This window comes from Frankliniella occidentalis, unplaced genomic scaffold, assembly GCF_000697945.3.
Source record: "Frankliniella occidentalis isolate FOCC.00 unplaced genomic scaffold, Focc_3.1 Scaffold16, whole genome shotgun sequence".
NCBI classification, from domain to species: domain Eukaryota; kingdom Metazoa; phylum Arthropoda; class Insecta; order Thysanoptera; family Thripidae; genus Frankliniella; species Frankliniella occidentalis.
The window spans coordinates 1,575,493-1,586,483 of record NW_026267146.1 but is presented as its reverse complement, the minus strand read 5'-3'; the positions used below and the strand labels follow the sequence as shown (position 1 = coordinate 1,586,483).

The 10,991-nt window shown below is 40.3% G+C and overlaps 2 protein-coding genes across 2 annotated transcripts; one reads left to right on the top strand and one right to left on the bottom strand.

Annotated features, from left to right (window-relative positions):
- Window positions 1–137: 137 nt before the first annotated feature.
- Window positions 138–7,651, bottom strand: LOC113218455 (GPI inositol-deacylase). Its single transcript, XM_026438825.2, has 14 exons — window positions 7,256–7,651; window positions 6,946–7,099; window positions 6,632–6,858; window positions 6,288–6,560; window positions 6,029–6,202; window positions 5,642–5,919; window positions 5,397–5,544; window positions 5,047–5,315; window positions 4,464–4,604; window positions 4,159–4,383; window positions 3,482–4,077; window positions 3,200–3,389; window positions 3,007–3,111; window positions 138–2,890 (listed from the first exon to the last, which is right to left on the bottom strand). Exons 1-14 carry the CDS (start codon window positions 7,409–7,411, stop codon window positions 2,440–2,442), a joined length of 3,387 nt encoding a protein of 1,128 aa, XP_026294610.1. The 5' UTR covers window positions 7,412–7,651; the 3' UTR covers window positions 138–2,439.
- Window positions 7,652–7,726: 75 nt separating this feature from the next.
- On the top strand, window positions 7,727–10,109 carry LOC113218321 (uncharacterized). Its single transcript, XM_052264137.1, has 2 exons — window positions 7,727–7,822; window positions 8,587–10,109. Exon 2 carries the CDS (start codon window positions 8,616–8,618, stop codon window positions 9,870–9,872), a length of 1,257 nt encoding a protein of 418 aa, XP_052120097.1. The 5' UTR covers window positions 7,727–7,822; window positions 8,587–8,615; the 3' UTR covers window positions 9,873–10,109.
- Window positions 10,110–10,991: the final 882 nt, after the last annotated feature.

Here is a 10,991-nt window from a genome sequence, read left to right as displayed (position 1 = left end):
GTGCGCCCCGCCATTTTCGCTGTCGTGGTTTCGCAGTCAGAGGGGGCGCCGCCCCCGCCACCCCACCCGCGCGCCCGCTCTCCTCCTCGCCATTGTTACCTCCTGGCCGAGAAGCTCAGCACAATTGACGACTCAAATTGCAGTCAGTGACTTTAATGATTAAAAGAAAACAAAAACACAGAAAGCTCACATACAAATGACGCAGCGCATATACACTCACGAACACACAACTTTATGTAATAATATCACATTTTGAGAAAAGATACTAATTTGAATTATCTAGCCTCTAATTGTGCTAATCAGCTTCAATCCGCACTATCCTAAATTGTTAATCAATCTGGTTCCAAATGGAAAAAAAAATCATAGCAGTTCGTTCAAGATGAATTATACATTAGAACATATTGTCCACATTTTAAAGAATGTTTATCACAATACTTCACTCTAGATTTAAAACAAAAATTCTACGACACAATCTTCAGTTCTCATTTGAATTACTATGCCTGAGACACAGTACAGGAGTTTGGCGGCATTTCATAATTAAAAATATCCTAACACTACAATTGAAGACACTTACATACAATTATAGTAATACATAAAAGCAAATACTGAAGCACAGCTATAAGTTTAAGACAGGAGAATTGAGAGCATCTAATGAAGGTTATGACTACTGTCAGCTTAAGTAGAAGGTTTTTGACAGAGAAAAGGGATATATGCCTGGTGGGGGGAAAGATGTCAAAATTGCAGCAAGTAGAGTCATGATATAACAAATCAATTGTTGATGAACTTCATAACAGCACTTAAAAAGAGGAAGCATAACACTCTTATGTTAAAAGCCAGTTAAGCATTATAAAATATCTAATGAAAGAAAAAACAATAATCAGTGTACAGCTATACCTGATAAGCAACTGTAACTTATTTTACTATTGGGCGCAGCCCTAGAAGCTTTGTATATTTTAAAAACAATGATCTCATAGGTAGAGAGGTAGCAATGATATAATATCAAACTTAAATTCCACTCCCATTTCCAAACTCCACAGAACAGTTGATGAGGTTTCAATGTCGTTGGCTACATCTTTTTTAACATGCAAGTATAAATAACAGTGAAAGTCAATGAATTATGTGAGCTGCTGAGCCATTGTAGCTCTGCATATAATACACAAACTTAACAATCAAGATTACTTCAACGCAGAAACAACCCTTCATGTCAATACATCAGTCTTCTACTCATTGAGAAATGACTAGAAAAAAATTGATGAATAGTAATGAAATCAATTAAGGTCTATCCATTTCTCAATTAGTAGTCCAACTCTATGAAACTGAAAACACAGCAAATTATTGGATAGTACAGCAACAAGCATGTCTTTATTGGAGACATGCAAGATGTTTAGAACCACTCATTAGACATACAACATACTATGTTTGAGGCTAAACACACTGCAATGAGGATAAACAAGGCAAAGTCTCCATTGCACCACTGCTTGGTTCCCTGCTTTACTAAAATCTAAAAGGTATTTACAATAATTGAGAGATTACAATTAAGGTGGTAGGTATAAAAATACATAGTTGTTTGATAATCATAAGTAGTCTTTTATCATAGCAATAGAAAAATCTATTATAACAAGTGACCTGAAGAGACCATTCCAAATTCTTGGAAGCATAAAATAAAATATCAATATGTTTAAAATTGCACCACTAACCAGCAAGTGGTTTTAAGCATTGAAATCAAATTCATTTTGAGACATGAAAGTGTGGTCATGATATGCTTCCATTTACCTAACTAAATATGTATTAAAACAGGTGTCCCTTTTTCCTTTCCACAGGATAGAGTAAGTCCTCATTCACAGAAATAAGTCTCGCAAAATTGATGGAACCGTTCCAATCAATCAATCCTCTTTAGACAGTTCCCAAGACTGTGTCTACCAGAGTGCAAAATCTACTCCCCCTCCTCACTCTCATTTTTCTTTTTTATCACATTATTACATTTGTCTCTTAGTTCTTGTAAGACCTCCCAAAATCTGAAGCACATCCAAATTATTTGCAACTAATACTTAGCAGAAATATAAACAACTGCAGATCCATTCAGTCAAGTTATTCATAAAATGTAAAAACACATGCTATGTCTGACTTAATATCACATCATTACTAGACATACTAGATACAATGTAATGACAATGTCAAAAATACTGAAATTCCTAAAGACATTACAATGAGAAGTTTGCAGTTCTGGGGTCGGATCACGACATTCGTAAGTATGTAAATCCATCTATAGTACAGTACTTCTAAAAATTACAACACATTGTAGCATGTGCATATTATTCACTTCTCTGTTTGTACTTTCAAAAATTCTATGAGAATCTGTCACATTTCACAATTTATGAAGACTCTTTGAACTATCCGGACATTATAAAGAAACCTTCCAGTCTGGTTGGTAAAGTTTCATTACCCTAAGGTCCTAAAGTTTGTTCCTTCTTCACCGTCATCAGCATCAGATGAATCGTCAGCCTCATCTGCGTGGGGTTGAGGGATCATTCCAATAGAGAAGATCTTCCTCTCATCTGCATCAGCATCATTCGCATCTTCATCACTGTTGCTGCCACTTTCACCTCCCTCATCATCACCATCAGCTACCTCATCATCTGTGGCAGAGTGACTGCTGTCAATACGATTGTCATTTATTGAGTCAGCATCACTCTCATTCTCGCTATCCATGAGTTCATTGTAAATTGGAGGGTATAAAAACAGGTGAAGAGTTGTGAGCCATTGATGACCAGCCAAGAGCACCATAACTCCAGCAATTATATAAGGTACAAAACTTATTCTGTTGGGTGCATAAAGCAAAGTAAAAGTGGCCAGGACAAAGAGCATATCCACAACAACTCTATAAAAAGGCCTGGAATAGACAAAATAGTTGATTAGAGTAATAATGTAAAGCATGAAATGAGGCTAGGACATAATGATAATTTTAGTAATATGTATGCATAGATACAGAGTTTACTGAATACTCACAATCGTGGGTGAGGATATGCATGAATCCAGAATGTGCTGGAAACACTCATCAAAATAGCTACAAAGGGAACAAATGTTGGATCTGGAACAAGGCTTGGGTCATAGCTGAAATCAAATACAAAAATTATTAATTGTTCTGTACCAGCAAGAAAGCGGCATTTCCCATGATTTCATAACTTTCTTAAAAATTTACCTGTAGTTGTGGGCCCAAATAAGTAAGGATGGTATGCTTGGAACTATTGAGGCAACATAAAGCATGAAAACTGTCATGTATACATTAATATCTGAAAGGCTGTTGCGCTCCTCTTCTTTGGGTTCTTCTTCTTCATCTTTTGTATCTTTAGTACTATCAACTTTATCGTCCTTACTTGGTATGGCCAAAGCTGAAAAACAAAGTTGGATGTAAGTCAATAAAAATACATACTCACGTCAGTTAAGACAGCAGTCAGACTTTCAATAACTTGTAAATATTTACCTTCTTTCTCCTCAACCTTGAGTTCAACCTTTTTCTGATCTTTTGCCTCTTCTCCCCCCTTTGAAGATTTCTTTGATTGATTATCTTCTGAACCACTAGGATTAGTGATTCCCTCTAAAGAGATCTTTTCTTTTCCTGTCACAACTCTCATGGAGTACATCAAAAGGGCCTCCATGTAATCACTGTACATATTGCAGAGAACAGCATAAAAGTATACACCACCTAAGATTAAGGCTAGGGCCCCACACGACTTAAATCCAAGTATTAGAAGCAGGGCAACAACAATGGGAGGAGCTTTTATCATAAATTCCATGACATATTCAGATAAATTTGCAGGACTGATCCAAGCAGTAATTGATCTTTTGAAAAATCGCCCAATAAAGCTCAAAGCAACACCATTTACAACTTTTGCATTAAAGACAATAAAGAACATGACAACAAATCCTGATACATATACAAGACCAAAGGCACACATATACATTAAAAATGGGTACAACAAATTCTCAAGTGGAAGTCTTGCCATCATATTCATGCCCACACCAGCTTCTGGTACACCAGGGATATTACTCAGGAAAAAGCGGGCGTTGGGATCATCCCTGCAAAAAGAACAGAATTAGATCATGCAGTTATATTCAAGGGTATTTAATTTCTAAGCTAGGGCTTAGTGGTTAACTAACCCATGGTTCAGAAGTCTTGTTAGAATTTTGCACAGAGGAAGGACATAAAATGGCTTAGCACCACGGCTCATGGCTAAGTGAAAGAGTGAGCAGTGGCCAGTTCTTCTCAATGATTGAAGCTGTTCTCTCAAAGTCAACAGTAATATGGCAACCATGTAAGGGAAAATACATGGTGTAAGAGAGCGAGCAAATTGACTGAGTAATAGTCCAGGAGCAGCTTCCACACTGTAATAGTATTCAATCAGCCATTAGGTAACAATTTTAAGAAACAATTACAAAATCAATTACCTTATCCTTATTATTACCTTATTTTATAGGTGCAAGAAGGATCCAGAGCTATCTCAGCAACAACAGCCAATTTTAGTTCGGCACTCTTTGGTACATTTTTGGGCAGACGCGGTTTCACATGAAGAAGGCGAACAGGAAGTGGATCTTGCCTCATTTCGCTGAAAAAAATAATAACAGAAATAGATTAAACTTGTGCAAAAAAAGTCCGGATCGACGGTACAGAGACAGTCCTGATTCAATACCACGACCAATGACATAAGAGGACACACATATGATACTGGAGCAAAGAAATAGCACACAATCAATATAAAACGTATAAAACTCAAATATGAGCAAATTAAGCTGGATCCACAATTCAAATTTTGCAGAAGTTATCACTTTAACCCACTGAAAACAAGCTCATTGTCATCTATAAGAGAGCTGTGGTTCAAATTTTGAATTCAGGAACTTTGGTTTACCTGTCCTTGTCAAGTGGGCGAAAGGGGCGGCTGGTTGATTATAGCCTGACTTTATTAAAACGGAAAACTTTTACCTAGAGGTAGGCGACAACAGGCGACTGTAGAAAATTTTGTTAGTGCTATAAGAAAAAAAGACACTTACGTAATGTAACTGTAGGACTTTTCATTGCTCCATGGAACAAGCAGCATTGCAACTGCATGGTGCTCTTTCTTTAAACACGATACTGGCTTCACTACAAGATTGAGAACATGCCACAATGATTCAACTTCTGCAAAGTCTACAATATATCGTAATGCTTTGGGAGCTGTCTCTTCAACCAAAACTACGGGACGAGTGTCATAAAGGAGCCAAGGTCCCATAGCAGGCGGTTTCAAGACACGATTGGCGTGGACATCAATGTGAAATTGAACCTAATATTAATAAAAGGAAAAAGCAGTTAGTAAATTTACCAAGCCTGCCTGACTGTTTATGAACTTGAAAAACATACATACAGGTTCACTATTGAGAGGCATCCTCAATATTACATGAGAATACTTGTTCTGTTGTTGGTAAGAGAGCAGATCCAGCACAACACGTTTCCTTTTGTGATTCAAGCTTGGCCAAAACTGACTGTAGTTTGAAAGGTTCTCACCATTTTTGCTGCAACAGAAAATTAGCACACAATTTTTCAGACCATCAGAAGCAAGCATTTCATTTTTTTTTAAACAGCAACAACATAAAAATAAAAAAGACTGACCAGATTCTTGAATTGTTCTCAATGACATTAGCTTGACAAACAAAAACCCAGTCACTTTCCTGATGATTTATAGCTTCCACAGCCAGAATAGCATGATGTGGATGATCAACAAGACGAATCATAATGTGTTTGGGTTTGGCAAGTCGATCATTTCCATTGTTATCTATATTGCCAGATATTGATGTTTGACGGGGTAGTGGCTCTATCCATTCAGCTCCTTCAAGGAATGTGGCATAAGGATGATGGATTGATTTACGATACTGCTTCCCACCATTCCTCTAATTAAAAAAACAAGAATTAGATCAGTCACATTATTTTATAACAATGTTTTTTGAGTAATCTGCAACTCAACAGGAGCAAGAGCAAAACAGTTTTAATGAAATTCACCTTTAGAAAATGATATTGGATTATGGAGCGTCGAAGTTGTTGGTCAGAGCTTATTTGTTTGGTTTCCAGGTCCACCATGTCAAAAACTGCTCTAGCTGTTACAAGAACCAGCTCTTTACACCAAAGTATTGCCAAATGATCAACTGAACGCCATACTGTTGGAACAGTGGTAGTCTAGAAAGAAAAGGTGAAATGGATATTTGTGAGCAGATAATAATGTAATGCTTATTATTTACGAAGTAGATTAAAGGTAACATACCACTGTGTGGAGATCAGTTTCCCAAGAAGAAATAGAATCTGTTTGAACCAAGTAATCCATAGGTCCACCACCAACAGAGGCCAGAGTAACATGTGCAAGTCTATCTCCTCGGTCTAGAACCCATGTCTTTGATGTTGCCTGATAATATTGATATGTGTATTCATCAAACACAATAACTGGACGGTTATGGGGAGTAGCAAATGTGAGAATGACTTGAACTAAACTTGGGTCAAATGATGGGTCATTGAAAATTCCTTTGGCAATTAAACCGCTCTGAAATAAAAATGTATGTATGACATGTGTGTATAAGACAAAAATTATAGCATGATACAGTTGAGATGTACCATTGAATGCCCCACAAGCACAACTGATTGAGGCTTAGAAGCTTTTGTGTTTTTGTAGAGATCGAGGATACGATAAATTGACTGTCGGACAAATTCTGTTTGAGCTTCTAAGACTCCTCCATACAGTGCTGAATATTCTTCATTCAAATCAACAGTAAAGAAATCCAAATGGAAAGGTGAACGCGAATTGAGAGCTTTTCGCATACATACTGATGCAAGTGAGCGAGCTAGTAAAAAGAAAAATGTTTAAGTTCAGATTCAACCGTAGTGTTTCAATCATATGAATTAATAACATATGAAGTGTTTATATTCACCTTGTTTGTAAGAGCCCCCACTCCCTGGTATAAATAGCACAGGGACTCCAGAAAATTTCATTTTGCGCATTGCATCAATGTGATGTCCTTCGCTATAGGCATACAGATTATATCTTTTGAAGTTGTCGGCAACATGATCAAGCATAGCAATTTTCTGTAAAATGGAAAAATAAAAAATATTAAATTTTAAAAACTGTGACCAAGACAGGAGTATTTTTATATTATTTGTATAAGTGAAAAGGCGGCACTGACAAAAATTCCTCTAACCAAAACATGCAGCAGACGAAACTGACGTCATCCATCTACTCACCGCAAATTGAGGGTATTCGAACATATATGTCATTGAACATGAACGTTCTTTAGGAGCATAAATCAAGTAATGTACACCGATAGCATAAGCCACTACCACGGCAGCCGATAAAAGCGTGAAAACAGAGGCTGAAGGCATTTTGGCCCAACTTGACATGATACTCCTGGGCGTTGAAAAGTTATTTTGGGTGGGACAAGCGGCCCATAATTTTCACCGTACAGAACATGATTGAATAAAGCCCATGTCAAAGCAGGCAAGGAAGGTTTCGACACATTTTAAAATTGATGAAATAGTGACAATTAAGTCCAGAAAAATAATCCCGGACAAATTTAAATCAAGGTTTTGGAAGAAGCTAAAGCTCGTCTTGAACTTGTCGGCAGTCGAGGAGGAGCCCTGGCAGAGGCTATGTTTAGTCACTTTAGTCTGTTTCGTTTTTAACGATCGTCCACCTGTAAAGAGACTACAATGGACATGGGCATGACAATTTTACCGTTGCAGTAAAGGGGCGGGAAAATCTTTACAACACTCATTCACAAACACCTTGCATCGCCCACGCATTGTTTAGGGGTTAGTGGATTTGTGCTTAGTTCTAAGTTTGGTAAGTAAGTTAAGTTACGTTTTCATGGCAGTAGAAGCAGACCTACTGAGTTATAAATATTCAGATATATCATGAATGTGCAGACTTTGCTAAACCTCTAAAACTCTCTAAAGTAGAACTAGCTTTAAAATAATGTCATGATTTACTTTCATGGTTTTTGTATACATAGGCATCATCAATGTTTTATGTAATCTCTTAAAACATTTGAATGCATCATCACCAACGTTTAGTTTAATCTCTTAGTATTTTAAAGGTTACTTGGGATGCAATATTCCAGCGTCAAGTTGCAATACATATTGTATTAATTGCGTGGGCTCAGTGCGAGCTGCTATTTGGCAACAGCACACCTGTTGATTGATTTTGGAATGTGTACTTATATATGGTAAATTGAAAGTGTTACATTTATTCAGTTTTGTGCGTAGAACCTAGTAACAGAATCAAAATTGTTAATTTGATCAAAGTTGCACCACACTCGCAACTGTAACAGAAAAAAAAAGAAGTGTAGAATTTCTCAAACTAATTTCATGCTGCCTTTTTTGGTAGGATGCCTGAATGGTTTTGTAGTAAAAAATAAAGGGAACACTATAAGATGCTGTCCAATTTCTTTAACTCTCTTCTTGTGTCATTACCACTCATTTGAAGTAATTTTTCAAAAAATATTTTATCAATAGGAATTTTTTGTGATTAGATATCTTCCTTAAGCTGCTTCTACCATGGTCTATTTTGTTCACAGCTGACGTGACTTCTCCACCACCGTCCCAAATGGAGTCCTCCATGAGTCGACTGTTGCTGGCTCTCAGCGAGCAAACTTGTGCGGTAGGAGCAGTAGAGAAGGGCATGGTCTTCCTCGCTAGGGTGCAGTCGGAGGACGAGCGCGTTTCTTTTATACCGTCTCTTGCCTACAACCAAGAGGATAAAAGCTTGTCGCTATCTTTGGGCAGCATCGTCTATACCATGCCGTCAATGGTTCATTGCAAAATGTACCGGGGGATGTACCACGACCGAAATTTAAGAAAGACTCCAGATGCGGAAGCTCACGTTTTTCTGCAGTCCGCTCAAAGTAAACCGAATGTTCTAACGCTTTACCCGCCGCCGCCGCCGCCGCAGCAGCACCTCGTCGCTGATGCAGACAGAGTGAGACGAATCCTCGTGACCAGAGCAGCATGCATGCGTGAAGGCGGACCAGGCGGACAGACGGTTCGGCTGGTACCAATGGGACCGAGGGTACTTGCTGAAACAACTGTGAACCGTGTTCAGCAGGTTGTCAATGCTGACGGCATGGAGCGGGTGAAAGTCGAAGGTGGAGCCAAGACAATAACTATAGCAAAAAGTGGAACAAGTGCCTGCGGAAATGTCATCCACAGGCCCATTTTATCATTGGTGGACACGGTGACCATCATCTTCATGGTGTACGACGTCGCCACCACCCGCCCCACCTCAGGCCTGGGCATTTGCCTCAACCAGGCCCGTCTGCTCGGCGATCTCTGCGACGTGAAGCTGGTGGTGGACGGCGTGGAGCTGGACGCGCACCGCACGGTGCTGGCCGCACGCAGCCCAGTGCTCAACAAGATGCTGACGGGCGACTACAAGGAAGCCCGCGAGGGCCGCGTCGAACTCGACTTGGACGGCACTTCCCCAGCGGCGCTCAGGGCGGCGGTGGACAAGTTTCTGGAGTACCTGTACACGGACCGCATCCAGGACTGGGGCGACAGCGAGATAGACTTGCTGAGGCTCGCCGACCTGTACATGGTGCCGGAGCTGCGCGCCGACTGCGAGGTGCAGCTGTGGGGCTGCGACTGCCAGCGGGCCCTGCAGGTGCTGCACGCCGTCGGCCTGAACGAGGTCATCAGCAGGAAGCTGAGGCGCCGGCTCACGGCCACCGTGGTGCAGAGCATGTGGAGGCTGAGGGGCGACGAGGCGTGGGACGAGTTTGAGAAGACCTACCCCGTAATTGTAGACAGCATGTTCTCCATGCCAGCCCATCCACCCGAGAACTTTGTCCTTGATTGGTCGCTGTAGCTTATTTCAGCGAATGTTGAGAATGTTTTCCTTTCTTATGTGTGTGCCAAATAAGATTGTTGACAGCTTTCAAGTACATTAGTTAGCAATCTTAAAATAAAAATATGCATTTATTTTTGTAATTTTGTTGGACTTCGGCATTTCCCGCCAATTTCATGTATTATTTTCAAAGTTATTGTTTGCATGGTTTTGTTATTCATCCTGTAAACTTCGTTTAAACAAAATTGTTTAATATGATATATATTATTATTGTCTTGCACATCCTAACTCTTGTCAGTTTTCATCTGCCATGAACCGCGAACCGCGCTGAGGACAGAGTGGAGCGAGTCGAGTTTCGCACGCTGGGCGCTGCGACCCGGGCGCCTGGTCGGTAGGCAACCCATCCGACCCTCGTGCTGGCGGGCGAGTGGCGCGCCTCTCGGCGGGCGCTCTCCGTGATCCGGGTGGGCGTGGGCGAGCGCGGGTGCGGGTGGGCGGGTTAACCACACCATGCACTAACTTCTACGCGTAAGAGTTGTGTTGGCTGGCAGTACTCTACAGATGCGTCCTGACCGCGGTCCTGATATGTGTTCGAAAAACATACAGAAAAATAGTAAACAAAACAAAACAGAATAAACAACATAAAATAGTTAAAACTTCAAAATTGGGAAAATAGGGACAAAACACAGAAAAAGGTACAAATAAAAAAAAGAGATAAGCAGTCAGAAACACTGAAAAATAGTTTTCAAAAGCAATAAAAAAGTAGACAAAAAATTAATATTACAAAAAATAATGAACATTATTGAACACTTCCACCGCGAATTGAGCGTGCATTCGGGATGCCACTACAGCCTGGCGTTTTCATGAATGAGGAGAACAGTCGTCGTGGATGTCGGTGAGCCGCGGTGAGCCCGCGCGAATGAATGAAATCGATAAGTACAGCATTCTGTACGTGTGCAGCGGGCTCGCTATGTTTATTCCCCCCCCCCCTCTCCCTTCACCAACTCTCACTTCGCCCTCCTCCCGCACCCGATGCGCTTCGGGCGCGTAATGATAGTCATCCGACGAGGGCCCCGTCCCGTACACTCCTTCAAATACTTCCAGGGCGTCGTCCGAACCGAATCTTTCTCTCTCTCTCTC

What these genes read in the sequence shown, in the direction of transcription:
- LOC113218455 (XM_026438825.2), bottom strand. Translation starts at nt 7,411, where the DNA reads ATGTCAAGTTGGGCCAAAATGCCTTCAGCCTCTGTTTTCACGCTTTTA. An exon ending in TGCTTGTGGGGCATTCAATG is followed by an intron (nt 6,561 to 6,631) that starts GTACATCTCAAC and finishes TTTTTATTTCAG; the next exon opens with AGCGGTTTAATTGCCAAAGG. An exon ending in ACAAGACTTCTGAACCATGG is followed by an intron (nt 4,078 to 4,158) that starts GTTAGTTAACCA and finishes TTCTTTTTGCAG; the next exon opens with GGATGATCCCAACGCCCGCT.
- LOC113218321 (XM_052264137.1), top strand. Translation starts at nt 8,616, where the DNA reads ATGGAGTCCTCCATGAGTCGACTGTTGCTGGCTCTCAGCGAGCAAACT.